The sequence below is a fragment of the Aythya ferina genome (assembly GCF_964211825.1).
Source record: "Aythya ferina genome assembly, chromosome: 9".
Lineage (NCBI taxonomy): Eukaryota > Metazoa > Chordata > Aves > Anseriformes > Anatidae > Aythya > Aythya ferina.
In genome coordinates, this window is record NC_140305.1 from 16,723,677 (window position 1) to 16,741,105 (window position 17,429).

Consider the following 17,429-nt stretch of genomic DNA (forward strand, 5'->3'; position numbering starts at 1 on the left):
CTTCTATCTGTTCACCCCAAAGAGATGTTTTGAGAAGAGATTTTTTTTTCTCTGGTCAGTGCAGATGCTAGCTGTTTTCTCCTACTGCAGAATTATGTCTGCACCTGCCCAAAAGGAGGAGATCACAATCCCTCTGTGGGTCCTACATGTAATCATTTTAAGTTCTGTTATCCAAGTTCACTTGCAAAGCAAAAGGACCGTGTTGACTGACTTTGACTAGAATTGAACTGTCTCTCCAGGCCTGTCTAACCACGTTATTTAACTGCAACTTGCATACTATGTATTCTTCAAAAGTTTATCTCTCCCAAAGCACTAATTACCATGCTACATTCATTGCCTAGGGCTCTGGCAAGATGTGCACACTTACCACAGCAGTACATTGTGTGTACTTCATCAACAGGAGATCTATTCATCTTATCACAGGATAAAGCTGGCATATATAGAATAAAAACAGTTTGATTATATAGGTGAGGTCTAATCATATGGAAAACAAAGCGTGCTGTTAGCCTTAATTCATTACTATTTCCTTAGTAGTGATTCAGAACAAATTTCCCATTTCCTGTTGAATTTGTGAATGTGATAAAGGTCTGTGGGAACATACCTTCACATACCCTTACAACAACATCGAATTCAGGAAAAAAGGATAGCCTATCGCTTAGAGAAGGGTCTCTCTTTCCTTTTAAGTGTTTGGTGCTGCAGGTGAAGGGGAGCTACACTGAGTGCCCCAAGATGGTGTTCAGCACAGGTGCTTTCAGTTTGCAGGATATCCCAGTGCAATGACAGGCTGGAGCAGCAGCGGGCTCCATCTGTTACCTGCTAGCTGGAGCCATGCATCCCCTGCCCGGTGTGACAGCTCACCAGTGAGTCAGGAAAAGGAATACAGTGTCATGGCTATTTAACATCGTGCTCTGATCCCATACACAGGAACTCCCTGGAGTGCAATGCACCATACTGTTCAGCAGTGCTTTTTAGCCCACGTGATGTTCTGCATCCTACCAGTGCAGATACTTAAGTGTTCACGGTACCCAGACCACCCCACTATTTCCTATCCTGCTGTGTTGGCTGCTTCTGCTGGGATGACGAGCATCAGTGTCAAATGCAATTCATGTATGAGTTCGGAGCAAAGGTGGTGATGCTCTTGCAAAACTCACCGTCAGCGTGACACTGTGGAGCTCCTGTCCTTCCTCCTAAACACACAGGACAGAAAACCTTCCTCAGATGCCACCTCCATATCATGGCTGCTTGCACCTTACCCATGCCTGGGCAGTCACTGCTGCTAAAGCTAATGACCCACAGGCGATAATTAAAGGGAATTCACTTAGGCATCCTGGTAGATCATGTTGATTTATTAGCAGAAAATCCTCACAGGCATCTGAATGGGTTTGCAAGCAGGCAGCACAGGGCTAATCTAGCGTGCAATGGATGCTGTAGTATATCCTCACTTCATGTTTGTTGACCTGCATGCTACACACGATGACTAAAGCTATCCAACATTTATCCATGAACAAACAATGGCATTTATCCTTTCAGACATCATTGTACTTTAAATAGTGCCTGTTGATTAATGGATTTTAAAGTGTATTTGAGCCACAGGAGACTGGAGTGTGCTCTGAGGAGGAGGTGGATGGTGCAGAGGAAGAGAAAGGCTGTTTCTTTCTCCCAGGTAATCAATGCAGTGCGACAAGAGCCAAGAGCAGGACTGAAGCTTTCAGGTCATAGTTACAGGCTACACTGCAATGGAGTCCTCCGTCCTAATTTGCTTTCATGTTTTCTTTCAGATGGCAGGCATTTCTGCACCCAACTCTGGGCTATAAAACCCCTCTTTATTTAGAAACCCACACTAATACTAACTGACTGTTGGAAAACTTTTACGATCAAGCAGATCTGGTATGTTAGCATTGAATTCTTCTGATCGGAGTCTCCCAAAATATGTCCTGCAATGAGTGTGACCATGCTGCTGTTGACTGACAACTGTATGAGTGGTCAGGAACACACGACTTCCATAATCTGCCCATACCCTGTACATATGGCTGCATCACAATCAGATTATCTGCAGACTGTCTGGGTGAGCTCAGTACAATAAGATAACCATTTACTAAATCGCAGGACACACTCAGGGTAGGTGGTTGCAGCATGCTCCAGAGGACAGGGGCTGAGGCTGTCTGGGATTCCATTTGCGGATTCTTTTTTAGCATGGACAGAAAATCTTGTCACAGGTCAGCCACTCAGTCCCAAACCCTTCATCTGCAAGCTTAAAGGTAGAAAATGAGCAGTGGGACAAGGAGACATGTACCTGATGCTGCCTGCCCTTCTGAATGGGGACCTCTCCTCCCACTATGGCCTATATTGGGGCAATTGCCCTGAAGTGCCAATCCTTTGAATAGCTTTAATCTCAAGGATGCACTGACTTCCCAACTCCTTTCCTACAGCTGATTGAGAACCTGACTGTATTTTTCCCTGTCTTGCTAGCTGATTGTCAGTTTCTTTGTGCCTCACTTAAGATCAGGAAATAAACACTTAACTTCTATCCCTTGCCTTACTACAACTCTCTGCCTAACACAAGGTAAATATGTGGCAAGATGTATTTTGTTTTCCTAGTCCTATATAATCCTTTCTCAGTGGATCATCTTTTGCAATTCTAAGGATGATTTATACCCAAGAATAGCAATCCAAGGCATTTAGCTGACATGGATCATAGTCCAACAAGGAGCATGTGAGGTTTAAAGAAAATCAGCTAAGAATCTGAGCAGTGAGATGTCAGCAGACAGCTTTTTTCAGCAATATTTTATAAGCTGGAAAAAAGTGAAAAGAAATGAAGCAGGATTTAAAATTACCTGTTTTACTCTGACTTGAAATGGAGAGGACAGGCACACGTTTACATGTTATCAGACTAAGAAATGCTTGAACTTTTACAGTTGGACATGTGATTATGCCCCGTGCATGCATCAAGAGGCTAAAATAAGGCATACGATGCAGATGGCTTAGGAAGTAGATGACTTCATATTTGGACGCTATCCTATGTTATGCATAGGGAGGACTGAAATGTATTCATCAGCTTAGAGGAGGAAACTAAAAGTCTCACCACATTTCAGGATATGCTATACAATGAAAACATTTCTAAATTTGGTGTGGAGATATGAGAAAGACTGTTAAAAGCATCAGTACAAATCCTAAGGTATTTTCATTTTTCTTATTCAGACCAACTCCTATGATATCAGTGGATGTATTTTTTTTTTCCCAAATAGCAGTTCAAATAAAACCTGGGTTTGTCCCATAACTGTTAAAATCTCCCTTCACCTACCAGACAAACACCCTCTTGAAAGAAATGTGCAAAGCAAACTGTCTGCTTCTCATGGACTGCAGTTGGCTTCTCTGAAAGTTTTATTTTAAATCAAAAAAAAAAAAAAAAAAAAAAAAAAAAAATCTAAAAAAAAATCTAACAGTCCTTGCTAGGAAAATGAACTTCTGCAGGTTTAGGAGAGAAATGCCATGCAATTAAACTATATACATATTTTCTGTTTCCTCCTATCAGTGGCACTGTGCACAACTGTGAGAGCATTCTGACCTGATGAATTAAATTTGTTACTATCTGTAAATGCAATGTTTGTAAAATGCAATGTGAAATAGATTTTGCAGGAGGTCATTTCCTTGAGTGTTGAATCATTAGTCAATGACAAGACATGCTCTGGTGCATCTTCCACGTTTCTATGATGTTTCCAGTACAGCATCAATCATTCAAAACAGAAGAACCTGTAGGCAGAAAAGCAGTAAATGTTACATTTTCCCAAATCAGGACTGCAAGGCTTGGACAAAGACATAATAAGGAGATGGAAAAGCTAAGGGATACTTGTTTTCTTTTAAGAGGGTACTGAGTTCTAATTTAGGGGCTTCAAGGTAAGCTGCATCACAAACCATGTTATGAGAAGCCATCCTTCCCCTGGGCTCCCTACCCAAACCTACTGGCACGACTTGAGTACCTCCGTGTGACAGAGCAGGTGGGGATCTCCGTGCCATGCATACCCACCCCTGGAGTACTCTGGCTTACTTGCAGAAACTGCTAACCCTTGGTGTTGCCAAGACGGCTCACTCCGATCCGGTCAAGAGGAATCCCAAACCGTCTCTTAGGCAGCTCGACCACTTTCCTGCAGGGGGAGAAAGGGAAAGAAGGATGGAAAGAATTGGGAACAGACATCATAGGAATAATCAGAAGTGTTACTAAATCTTTGATTCCTCTGTTCATCGCGCTCACAACTTTATTGTACAGACAGAAGAGCTGTGCTGCAGCAGCTGAAAATGTGTTTAAAAGAAAAAAAGCTTCACTTCTCTCAAAAACGAATAGTCAAGAGTTGCACCTGTTTTACAGACTGACTGATGTTGATGTGCTACCCCTGCTTTTATCTGACAGCAAACAAACAACTTCACGGGTTAGCTGCTATTAATAAAAGAAAGGAGATGCATAGCCCTCAGTCTCCCTTTCTCAAAAACCTATATACATCAAGCACTTTTGCACTAAGCCGTAGGGAAATCAAAGTGGCTCAGGGCTGCTCCTCAGCTCATTGCCCCCCAGGCAGCTCTGCCCCCGCACAGCCTAGGCACAAGCTGATGTGGGCAGGAGGGACCTGGGCTGCTGGAGTCATACTGAGCCTGGTTTAACAAGAAGGGGACTTCACTTCCCAGACTGGTTTGTGTGGGGGTTTTCTGCATCTGCATCACTTGCAATACCACCGCGGTCTGTAGTTAAACAGAGGAGACTGTAAAAGCATGTCAACGGGGAATGCTGAGCAGTCTCGGAGAAGTTGTGCAGCTGAGCTTCCCCTCTTGTGGCCGTCTGGGGCCATAACAGGACCATCTGCCTCCACAGCCTGCCGCTCATCTTCCAGGTAAAGCTGCCGATTTCAGCACTTACTAGGGACAGAGCGATCATTTCTATTTAAAACAGCCTTTAAAAAGATTTCCAGAGTCTTTTTCCTTCTCTTCATCTACAGAACCTTCCACCCTCTTCTTAGAGCCCATCACTTCTCGCATGCTTTTCCCTTGCTTTCAAAGCTTCATAGATTGATGTTGACAAGCAAGATTAGGATCTACGGTCACCTGTAACCAGTGGATGCCACAACAGTGGTTGCTGTTAAGTGGCCCTGCATTTGTTAAGTGGCCTCTTCCAAAAAAAATCTGTTATTTTTGACAGGTACTTTGCCTGCTGTATTACTTCAGAGGGTTAAATCTATTTAACGATTTTCATGCTTCAAACGTCATTAACTAAAGTCTCTATAGGTAATCCTCTCAATAGTATGTGAGTGGACAGTTATCTGCTGTGGGCACGATGACAGGGTGCTCAATCCTCTGTTTTATTCCTGTAAGTGCAGCAGCCTCTGCCTGTTTCCACATGAAGGTCCAGCCTTTCGACTGCGTCACAGCACGCATCTGATCCATGGCTCGTGCTGATGACAGTGTCAGACTGTCAGTGCAGTCAACAGAGCAGCTCAGGTGATTCTCATAAATGTGTCAATCCCAAACTCAAAAACTAGTCAGCTCCTCAGAAGTGATAACCTCAAAGCCAAACTGCAAACTGTGCTGATGATGCTGGTAAAGGAGAAAAATTTTGTGCAGTGTCTCCCTCACTTGCACGGTCTCATTATTCAGAGACAAGCTGTTATAAAACCTAAAAATTTTCACCACAATTTCCCCTTTGAATGTTCCCCCCAACCCTTGTGTGGCACGTAGAATGAAACAAGATTTCCACACAAAAAGCACATGACAAATTGGGATTACCATGTACTTCTGCAAAAAAGGCACTGTGGCTTCAAAGATAAACTAGAATTTCTTCCCCTCAAAAGGAAAACACACTAAAAAAGCAAACAAAGAATGAACTGATTTTGATCTCTTATATACAGACAAAATAGTTCTACTCAAGGATTTAAAAATTTTATACTTTAACACTTCTGGCTGCGTTCAAAAAGTCCTAGTAGCAGGCTGGACGGATAAGTGGAAAATGACAAGAAAATATTGCAAAACACTGTTTGGAGGGGAAGAAAGAAAGAAAAAAAAAAAAAAAAAAAAAAAAACCAACCAAAAAACCTGTAACATTGACTGGCTCTTGTGAATACTTTCCATTTTCAGATTAAGCTTTAAGCATGTTATTAAATACTGACTGCACTGGGGATTCCATTCAAAAAGAAGACAAGTTACCAGAAGAAGGGAACAAGACACTTAAGCTCTTTCAGGTACAGAGAGCATCTCCTTGAGCGTTGCCCCAGACATGCTGACCTTCCACAGCCATACCAAGCCATTCCTTAGCCCTCAGTTATGAACTTGCTTATCTTCCAGCACGTACTGTGAAGGTACTGGTATACTGTTGTATTCATTAAACCTTGATTTATTGTAAGTTGATCAAGATATTGAAGCTTTTTTCCTTGGAAACCCATTCTATATCCTGTCCATTTTCATAATGTGATGTTCGTCTTGCCATTCAAGATGCATACCACCATACCTTCTCTTCACCCCAGCCTTGGGAACACCTAACCTTGCCCCTTAGCTTTTGAACCTCAGGCATATTTTGGCTTTAAATGATCTCAGAACCAAAAAGGGAGATTTAAACTGCATGTTAGCTCACATCAGAGCAAAGAAGTGTACTAAGAAAATGCATGTCTTTGAATGTTCTTTGTTAGCTGGATGGCGCTTTGGGGATAAAATGAACTACTGCATATATTATTCATCACAACTGAAGGATTACATATCGTGCTACCAGAATGCTTTCTGAAGAGTTTCTGGTACCCTGTTCAGAGGCACCCTGTGACTGACTAGTGAAATTGGTAGTGGCTAAAGCTAAGCCATATGTATCCAGGACAACCTGCCAGCAGCCTTCTTCCAACTTTATCACTGGTAGGAGCCATCCAAGAATTTACCTCTGTTTGCCTTTAGTATCCACAGAGGTTGCAGAAATTCTGTCGATTGGGGAGCCAAATCCTGGGAAACTTCTTTTCTTTTTGGTCTCAGTCACTTCATTCTCCAGAGACACCAGCTCATCAAGCAGGAACAGTTTGGCTGCCAGGTTGGAGGCTGCCTTCTCCTCACTGGCAGTTGGGTGTGCTTCCATGCCCAGAGCAGCAGAAGGCTCCAAAGGCTGCAAAAGAAATCAGGGATGGTTGTTTACTGCTGAAGGTCCAGAAAACCTTTTTCAATCAATATCAAAGCAGCAGCCCTATAAATACACAATTACTAGGATGCTAAACCTGGGCTTTTTTTGTTTTAAAACAAAGTTGTTGTTTTTCTGTGAAATTTGGTCATAGGCCAGCAACAGGAGTTTGATATAAAAGGCTTTTTGGTAGAATTGAACTCTTCATTATTATTGAAAGAGTCATCAAAATCATAAAGACTTGGGACTTCACAAAGCCCATTTTTTTGTGGGCGAGGTCACTTTTGTTATCTCAGCAGTGTGACCACTATCACTTAGAGCATGAGCTGAATAACCATCACAGGGGTGACATAATATGCTTATATCTACGTGCTCCACACCATAGTTGTGGTGGTGACACTTCTTACTACTGGTGGGTGGCATAACGTGTGATGGAGCGTATAAAACTCCAACCAGTATATAAGGAAGAGCACATGACCACAATAATCATAAGAATGAAGCAACATTTAATATTTTTGTGAAGGATCTCATATTGTCCTCTGATTTTCCTTTCTATGGATTTCAGGTGCCACTGAGTGGTCCTTTCTGTTCCTTTTCAGGGCTATAAAACTTTCATATAGGTCTACAACAGAATTATACCTTAAAAAAATGAATAAACTCTCCCCTCTGATTAGTGGGGATAAATATCTACAATAATGCTTGAAAATGGAAAGTAAAAAGTAGCCTCTGTTCTTGAGAACTATGTGCAGTTTTACTTATTTCATCTTTAAAAGGGTATTATAAATTTGAAGAAGAGAATGCTAAAATGACAATCAGAGGTAGCCAAAGGTGTTCCTGTTATGAATCACCAAACAAAGCACAACATCACAGATAAGCAAAGAGAGGAGTGTAGGGGAGAGGGTACAAAGGAGGGTTTATAAACTTATGGATAGAAGAGACATGAATAAAAGAGACTAGTAAAAACTAGTAATTTTTCATTTAAAACACAAAAAAAAAAAAAGAAAGAAAAAAGAGAGTTCACTTGTTCACTCATTGAAGTCACCAGATTTAAAATAAATATGAGCAATTATTTTTTTAAATGCACAGATGAAGTAGAATGCATTGCCAAAGGATGTCAAAGATACCAAGACTTTGGTAAGAAATTTAAGCTCCCCATCAGCAGCTAAATAAAAAGCCCTGGTCCAGTGCAGTTTCTGCATCAGGAAGTCTCTGAAGATGTTCTGTTCCTAGATTCTTTTCACAAACATCTGTCTGTATTAGAGACAGGATACCAGGTCTCTGTAATATCACAACAGCAGCTGCTGCAGGATTAGTATGGGGAGTGGTTCCCCCAAGCCCTATTTTCTAAAACAAATATTGTTTCTTATAATCAGGGCATGCTCACTTGAAGCCAGAGAGCAAGGCAGAAGGATCCATCAGCATTCTCCAGTATGCATCTAACTTCTAAGCTCATCTTAAAAACCTGTATAAAGACCCTACAGCCAGACAGTGCTACTTTGATTAAACTTTATATCCTTGATTTTTATGACATGAAACCGTTACATAAATATCTTTGCTGCCACATCTGTTTTATGTCAGGATGACATAAAAGAGAATGCACTAGAAGTATTTTCAGGTGCAATCTCTACATATCTTACTGGATGAAATGTGAAACAGGAGTTCTCCCATTTCATCCGCTGCTTTCTTTTGCAAGATTAGGGAAGTTACTTTTCTCCTTTCCTCTCCTGATCTTATGTCTCCTTTAATTTCTAAGTTTTGAGCAGGGGGTCTTCTGTCCAGGCTCTCTTTATGGCTCCTGGAAGCTACTGACTCCTCGGGCTATTTGTCTTTTCAGAAAAAGGAGGAAAATCTCCCTTCAGTGTTAGCTTGTTTCCCCCCTTTCACCACATTTTTCCCTTTCCAAAGAGTTCTCTCTCTGGAGTCACTGGACAATGTTTTAACACAGGGAAACATGACTGTGTTTGAGGAGAGCCTGTGTGAATCTGGGTGAGACTTCATTCCACCTGTCCTCCCAGCACCACGCACTTTGCATCACTCTTTTTTTTTTCACTGGGGAAGTTCTCCTGCTCCTGCTTTGCCTTGCACAATCAATATGCACTGTTCATCTTTCAGCACGTGCCCTCCACATGCTGTGGCCAGGAGCAACTTCAGAAGAGCAGGGCTATGTGACAGCTACCAGAAACATTCACCTACCTCTGGAGCTGCCTCTGCTAGGAGCATCGAGCTGGAGTGCCGCTGCAGCAGGGTGATCACAAGGGCCAAATGCACCACAACAAGCTGAAGCTGCAGCATCTGCAAAGGAGAACAATCTGTTAGTGGCTCCACAGCCACATTCCCAGATGAGAGAGAGAAGGCAGCAAATACCCATGAAAGGCTTTACAGACTGATGGTGGAAAGATGAAGAGGGTATCTCACTTCAAAGGTCCTTAAAAGTGAAAGGGAGGCCCTGTTCCCATGGTTGTTCATAAATCTTATCTTACAGAATCACTGGGTAAAAGTCAGCAGCCAGTCAGTGCCAGCTAAGTGCCCTTCTTTTCTGGGTGCAGAGTCAGCTCCCTCCTCTTCACTCCTTTAGGTCTCTGTAGATGTTTTAATTCCTTTCTGCACAGTGGCCCACTCCTTGCAGCGGAAGTAGTAACAAATGCAAAATTGGGTTAAAATGAGGTAAATTAGACACTCACTTGTAAGCAGAGAGAATTTGGCTCAAGACCACCCAGGTTAATCTTGGCCTCCCCATGTGGTGGACAGGTGCCTGGAGCTGTTACAGAAATCACACACCTCCCCAGCAGCATTCTGAAAGCAAGGCTGGATTTCACTAGTCTCTAATGCGAGTTAATGGTAGCCACAACTTCCAGGATCTTCTTGGGATCTTGGAAGGAAGCTTTATAGCTCCCACAACCAGGAAGAATACGCATAGGAAGCCATTGCTGAGACTGGTATTGTTGTGACCACATGCCACCACTGCAGAACTGCAGATGCCTCCAGAGCCTTCAAGTAAGGCAGAGAGGTTCAAGGTTTGACAGGCTCAAGACCAGAAAAATGCAGGGATTTCATTGCCCATGGACTTGGGCTAACATTGTTTAAGTCCTTGACTGGATCTAGCTCTTAAAACCTGACTTTCCTCTGACTTGACCAGGTGGGAATCTTTCAGCTGATGTTAATAAGAACCAGCCTGTTTCCAGGTTCAGCCCCAGAGTATAATTCAAGCCTGCTTCTACAACTTTTTGCCGACCCTTCTCTCAGCAAAAGCAAAAATAGAAAGGAGGTATAAATATGTTTATATGATGTACAGCAGTTGTTTTATCCTTTGCTTAGCAAATTTCCCATAAGACCAGGCAGAATACACATGGTAAAAAGCATTTGGCTTTGCACTTTTTCCTGCACTGCAAAAGAGAGAAGCCACAAAAGTGCTTGGAGTCCAGTTTTAACAAGATATAAATATATCATTTATACAGTTTCTTGAAGCTTTGTTTCTTGCTTGGTGGCTTGTTTCTTTTTAATATGTTTTGCATGTGCTTCTGTTATTTGGTCACCCTATTACGTATCTTCTTTATATTGTTTTTGAGGATTTGTTATAGTGAGAAACATAGCAGCTAGTTGTTCTGTAGGGGTGAAGCAGACAAAGTTCACTGGAATCAAAGGACAAAGACAAAGCAGCAAACGAGGTGGTACCACTGTCTCTCAGCTTGATAAGAAGAGCCATTAAAGCCAGACAAGGGTTTGGGTTGGTGTTTTTAAAGCTGTAGCCCTCTACAATGTATATTTTTGTACGTGGGTGTGCATTGAAATTCGAAGTAGTAGTCTACTACCTTCACAGGTAACCACATCCTGATTATTTGGATACAGGGACATAAAAATAAATGGCAAGGTTAAAAACACATGTTTATTATGGTTTAAGGTCTGTGCTGGTATTCATTCATCCCAAGGACCAAAGAGCTAAAAATAGCAACTGGTACACTAATCAAAATAAACATTAAGGCACCTGCAACACAAAAGACATTTGATTAGCTGGTCAGAACTTGACGCCAGTGAAATTAGAAGCAGAGGAAATTGTAAGGACTTAAAACTTGGCTCTAATTCGCATGGAAATCAGTAGCTGAGAAGAAATGTCACTGGTTTAACAGGGAGAAAAACTCTGTCCAGCAGGACCAAGTTGTGCTGGATTTTCATGCGGTGTTGCGATCAAGGCAAGATAAGGGAGCAGTTTAACTCTAGAAAAGTGTCTGCAAAAGTTGGGGTGCAATGAGGACTATGGAAACATAATTAAAATCACACTGTCTTCTGCCAGAATGGAATTTAGCTCGCCACCTTTAGCCATGTCATAGGATCTTAGATGTTAAAAGCAGTTGTTGCTTTTTGTACTCGAGCTTATCTGTTGTGATTGTGCACTCAGAGCCCCCCCAGCTGAAGAGGGTTTCCCAAAACTTGTAGGTACCCCTCCCAGCCATACACTGGTTATTGCTTCACCCTATCTACATAACACCTTGTCCTGTTCCCAGAGAGACCTAGAGCAAGGTTTGAGAGCATTTGTTACTGAAGGAGAGAAAAAACAAAGCTCTGATGAACACATGGGCCTTTGCAAGATGCACCCTCCCCACTTGGACTGGATTTCCAGCCTTCTTACTCATTCTAAAAAACACTTTTCCACTGGTTTCATGGAGACAGGTCAAGGGATTGGGGTATTATTCCATGTCTTTAGTATTTAAGGGTCTGGCCTGGTGTTATCTGACATAAAATATGAGTTACCCTTCACTAAATGTAATTGCAAGTCTGAAAAACAGACATATTTATGTGTTTTAATGATATTTTAGCTTGAAATGTGTCAAAACTCAAATTCCTCATACAGTTAGGTATCTTTGTTGCAGCTCCAATTAAAATACAATCAAAGATAAAAGGGAGAACATTATTCTACCTTATCAAAGCAGGATAAACATTCAAAACTTTTTAAAGGAATCAGTGCAGAGACATTTTCCAAGAAAAGATCACAAGATAGCAAAATTCTTTACCAAACAGAAACTGTTAAGTCTCCAACATCAAACCAAAAGACTTAAAAGATGTTTTTCTTTAAAAAAAAAATTAAAAAAAGCAAACCCACACCACAAAACTTTCCCCCCAAAACAAAAAAACAAAGTGACATCCTGAAGATAAGTGGGCTGAACAAACCCCAGACAGAGCGTAATTCATCACCAAGCTCCAAACCCATTGCCTGTCAAAAACAGTAACAGCTGTCATTGTTCTTACCCATTTGAACTATCATATTTCACATTACTGCAGAGATTACTCTGCAAGTATAAATCACAAGAGCTTTATTTTTCTTGCTAGCCTGTTAGCAAGAGAACTGAGGCAAGACATCATGCCTTGCACTGTAATCTTTCACCCCAGCTGCCACTACACGTTGATGACTGTGCTCTGGCTGTTGTCACAGCACCAACGTGGGACATGTCGAAGCTCACCTGCAAATGAGGACCTTGCTCTTGCAATGATGTGGCTGAGCCCCGAAGCCCCTGAGGCTTTGTGCCATGTAAACCCAGACTGAGCTGCCTCAGAGCCAAGCCCTAATTGTCCCCTGGGCAATGGGAAGCTCCCGGCAGCACCCATTAAGGCTCCAGTCCTTCTGCTGTACAAGCACTGGGATGGTGCTGGAGAGCCTCCATCACCTGATAGCTGTCAGGATCTCATACTGTGCAGGGTCCAAACAGTTGGGGGAAATCATGGCTGTGTCTGCAAGCCAGCTACTGACTCATTGTGTTGCTGCTCCAATGCCATAAAAGAGGAAATGAAGTACTGCTACCCATCTTAAATCTATCACCGAGTCTTAACACTGGCCTCACCAGCCTTGGATCGGACACCTCATGGGAATCTACCTTATAAACAAGATTTTGATGGGTGAGTTTCTTACCAAAAGAACAACTTATAAATAGTTCATGTGAAGGTCTGAGAATAAGCCGGCTCCTGCTAAAACCAATTTGCCCTACTTTTAAAAGTTGTAGGATGGATCCTCTGAGCATATTCATTACCACAAAGCCAAAAATACGCCCATAGCAGCAGTCCTAGTGATTTCAGAAACTCCTAAGAGACTATGTTTATCTGAAGTGTAATTTTCTAGCCGTGTAAATATCAAAGAAAAGGGAGAAAAATCAAAATAAATCCCACCCTCAGAAAAAAAAAAAAAAAAAAGGCAGAGTCCAAAAATAGGTTAGAGTGGTGTTTTTGTTCTCACCCCACAGATGAGATATAGAGCACTTCTTACGTCCTGCTTTCTAAAAAGATACTGAAGCACGACATTGAAGCATGGGGGTTTGTGGCAAAAAGAAATGCAAGCAGTCAGTGTCAGGCACTTTGTGTTATTAATAATGTGCTTCCTGGAGTAGGTTTAGGTTTTTAAGTAACGCCATATATTTTATTAGATATATGGTATAGACACTGTCAACTTCTACAATGTAAATTTTCCTCTATTTTCAGTTTCCCAACTATGTAGATAAATAGATGCAGACAGGTTTCTTCTGATGTAACTTAAAATTTCTGAACTTATGCAAGAGGTTTAAGTGACTAGTGACTAGACTAGCAATAGGACTAGTGATTTTCAGAAAATGTCTTGGTGTTTTTGTGTCCTAAATGAAATGTTTTCCTGTCAATATTTCATGTCAGTATTTCAAGGACAAAAATGTTCCACTTTCTGAAAATGAAGTTCCTTCAAGGTTTCTCAAGCAGGCATTTGGGACCAGTCATCATTTCTCAATGTCTTCATTTTAATAATTACTTTCACTGTAATGATACAGCTTCCAGTGTTTAGTCCTATCTACCTGTGTTTCATCACGAGTTATCATAGCCCACATTTTACTGCAGTTTCTGTTAAAAATGCTGACCCGGCTACTGATAGTTGGGCTTTTGGGAGCAGACGTGTCCAGAGGATGCTCACACATACAGCTGTTCATCCCATCTTCACTGGTTTGGTGATGGTTTTGGTGGTCCCTGCAGGGCCTGCCCAGGCTTCCCGCTGACCCTGCCCTCAGGGGGCTCAAAGGGTGTGGGAGCAGTGCTTAAATCACACCGCTCGTACCAGGAAAGGCTGAATACGTGGCACCCTGATTTCTGTGCACAGTATGGACACCTTGCAAAAGTGACTACACTACCATTTCTAGCAACACATTTTAGCAAACTTGTTTCAGGACCATGAAAGTAGGGGACTAGGAAGCAGCAGACAACCAGAAGTGATAAAACACATCTAGAAGCCCAAGGACTATCAAATAAAAATGATGCCATGTACTATAAGAAAACATCCCTTAACAAGAAGAGCCTATTTCCACCTTTCCTAAGTGAGATGGTTGAGTGAGCTACAGTATTCTTGGTATGCACAATGGAAAACAAAACATTATTAGATTATTATTCATTGCCAACAAACTCTCAGCCCTAAATCATTTATATATTTATGGAATGAACATGCCAATTTTTCTGAATGTTTCTAATAGCTTTACATTTAATTTTCTTCCTTCATCTTTAGCAAGAGAACTAAAGCCTTCATTGTTGGAGTGCCATTTCCAGCATGTAAGTTAAAAACAAGAAGCCATTATATCAATAAAAATTGAGAAATATATTGTGTTTTCCTACATTTGGAAAATTCATCTCCTTTTCTAACAGCATTGGAGTGATAAATGGAAATTCTTCATGCTTGGTATGATGAGTACATTATCATAACATATTACCAATACAAAGACATTGGACATTTAAAGTCCAGTAAAAATATCCTTCAAGATGAGCCTTCAAGATAAGCTCTTAAGAGGCAGGAATGGCGTTGGAATTTGTTAGCAAGAGAATCAAACCCTTACAGTGATTTATTGGATAAACATTTTTTAAAGTTTTGATCAAGGATATTAACATAAGAAGAAGAAAAGTCAATTACTTGGAAGAATTGCAAATGGAAATTAGAGATTAATCTGGTTCTCTGGGTTTACTTAGAAGAAAAAGAAAGCTGCAATCACTTGCAATTTTGGCACGGTCATTCAAGAGAGTTCTTATACCACTTGTACTGTTCAAACTTTTAAATTTATAGCCTAAAAAGCTCAGAGAGGTAACTTTGTCGTTAATTCAAAGAGTGACAACCAAGCCCTAATCTGCTGAAATCAGCATGGCAGGTATTTATAAATACTGACAAACATCTGGTCCAGCTTGATATGTTTTGCAGCTTTTCCATCATTTATACCATAGCTTTGGTGTGTTTTTTTGTTTGCTTGTTTGTTTTGCCCATTGCTCCTCACAATACTCAAGTATGTTACAAGAAAAGTAGGCTGAGTTGTATCTTGAACACAGGTGAGCAGAGATAGATAAGTGTTATAATTTGCACCAGGCTCCCTAAAAGAATCAGTGGGCAGGGGCACAAAATGTCCTCGCAGTTCCTCAGCTTTCAGCTCTGCACTCCCCATGAGAGGACGGTCATTCCAAATTGAAAAACCAAGTAAGGAAAGCTAAAGGCAGTGTGTGCTTCTGCTTCGAAAATTAGTGGGATCTGAACTTTACAGTAGCCTCTGGACATCTAAAGCAAAGGTTATACACATGTATTTACTTGTATGACTCCAGTCTGGGAGGCAAAAAGAAATGGTGAAATAGTTTTGAACCCAGAATGGAGAAATTACAAATGACTATCACTGAATCAGTCTGACTTCATTTACAGTGGTACAAAGCTGAAGTAATCAGATCACTGGATAATGATAATTACTGTGTTAGTGTAGGAATGTTTTTGCAGGATTATTCTGTTATTGCAGGAATGTGATGGAATCTGGATCATTTTGCTAATTTGGGACATTTAGCTAATATAGGACTTAATAAAACCTTTTGGCAGATTCATAAATTAAAGCAAAAATATTCCCCTAAATCAATTGTTTATATTGTATTTTACAACATACTACATGCAGCTAACTTGTCTACTGCAAATGATACTTAGTAATGCAAAGGAACTATTCTGTCATAGCTCTTCAGCTTATTTTAAGAAGTATTATGCATTTGACAATAAGACACAGAGGAAAATCCATAACAATAAAAACAGACAGCAGTTTACTGCAAAGCACTGCAAAATCATGAAAGCAACTAGTCACTGTTGTAAAATGCCCTGACACATCTTGTTTAAATATTGGCTGGTTAACTGAAGGAAATAAGTTTCCACAGAATATTATTAGTTCAATTTTAGTACCAAAAATACTAGGTGATAGGCACCTTAATATCCTAATCTCAGGCTGGAAAAAGCAGCTATACTTTTCCCATCTGACAAGGGCATGTGTGGACTTTGTGCATGCCTGTTAATATACAAAAATAGAAAAAAATAGAAAAGAAGAAAGCACAGGAGGGAAGAAAGCAGAGAAGTAAACAGAGCACAAAGACACACAAAACATCCCAAACCCCTCTCTGTCCTCACTCATCTTACCTTGCATTGGATACAAGCAATCCCAACCTTAATGGTCCTGCTATGTTCTTTCCCTTAACTTATCCCTAATGTTCAGCTTTCTTTCAGAGTTTTTATAGTCTCTGCTGTAGGCTACAAACTCCAATCCCTGCCTGTGCTTTCTCTTACATCATTTCTAAAGATTTTCCACTGATCCTTGCCCTAAACCTTCCCCTGTCTTGCACTCTCACACACATATTTGCCTCACAATTTTTTACATTTATTGCTCTGATCAAGATGATTAGGTTATAATTAAAGGTCTAGGCTTTTGTTGTGTGTGTTTTTTTTTTTTTTTTTTTTTTTTCTTTCAGAGAATGAGACAGACATGGGAGTGAAAATATTTTCAGCATCATCATCATTTCTATAACCTCTCATTTCTGCAAACAGCTATAGAGAAACCCAATGTCCTGAAATATATTTATTATATATATATATAACTTTATTTCCTGAGGACAACAGAAATAACTTCAGAAGGGCTGCCTTTACTTTAGGAAGAAATTAATTACTATGTTTACCAGAGCAACAATATTGTAAGCTAAGCAGTAGAAAAGGAGTGTGCTTTGTAAAAGCAGGTCACGAGAACTTAAATCTTTCAGACACCTTATTTCAGTTAATGAAATGACTACAGTGAGCTATGGAAGTGTCTTCCCTAGGCAACACCAGAGGCCCTTTTCTTTCTCTCTTTGCCTGTGCACCAGAACAAGTCTATCTTCTCTTTCGCCCCTTTTTGTTTATCTCATTTCTTAAGTAATTTACATAGAAATTGTAGAACAATTTGGGGGTCTACAATTCCAACCTGTGCAGACTCCTTAGCAGTTTATTCATAATTACTTTATTCTCATAACAGATAGTTACAATACTTTC

General features: G+C 40.7%; 1 protein-coding gene across 4 annotated transcripts in view; it reads right to left on the minus strand.

Annotated features, from left to right (window-relative positions):
• Nucleotides 1-3,406: 3,406 nt before the first annotated feature.
• OSTN (osteocrin) overlaps nucleotides 3,407-17,429 on the minus strand; it is a 123,737-nt gene continuing 109,714 nt past the window's right edge. For 3 of the 4 annotated variants that reach the window (XM_084529033.1, XM_084529032.1, XM_084529031.1), the window contains exons 3-6: nucleotides 9,326-9,424; nucleotides 6,903-7,120; nucleotides 4,063-4,142; nucleotides 3,407-3,750 (exon numbers count right to left, since the gene is read on the minus strand). In XM_084529033.1, coding sequence (XP_084385159.1) covers nucleotides 3,728-3,750; nucleotides 4,063-4,142; nucleotides 6,903-7,120; nucleotides 9,326-9,424 — 420 coding nt within the window. In that variant the 3' untranslated portion in view covers nucleotides 3,407-3,727. Of the gene's footprint in view, nucleotides 3,751-4,045; nucleotides 4,143-6,902; nucleotides 7,121-9,325; nucleotides 9,425-17,429 lie in introns of all 4 variants that reach the window. The other variant, XM_084529030.1, reaches the window with a different exon arrangement.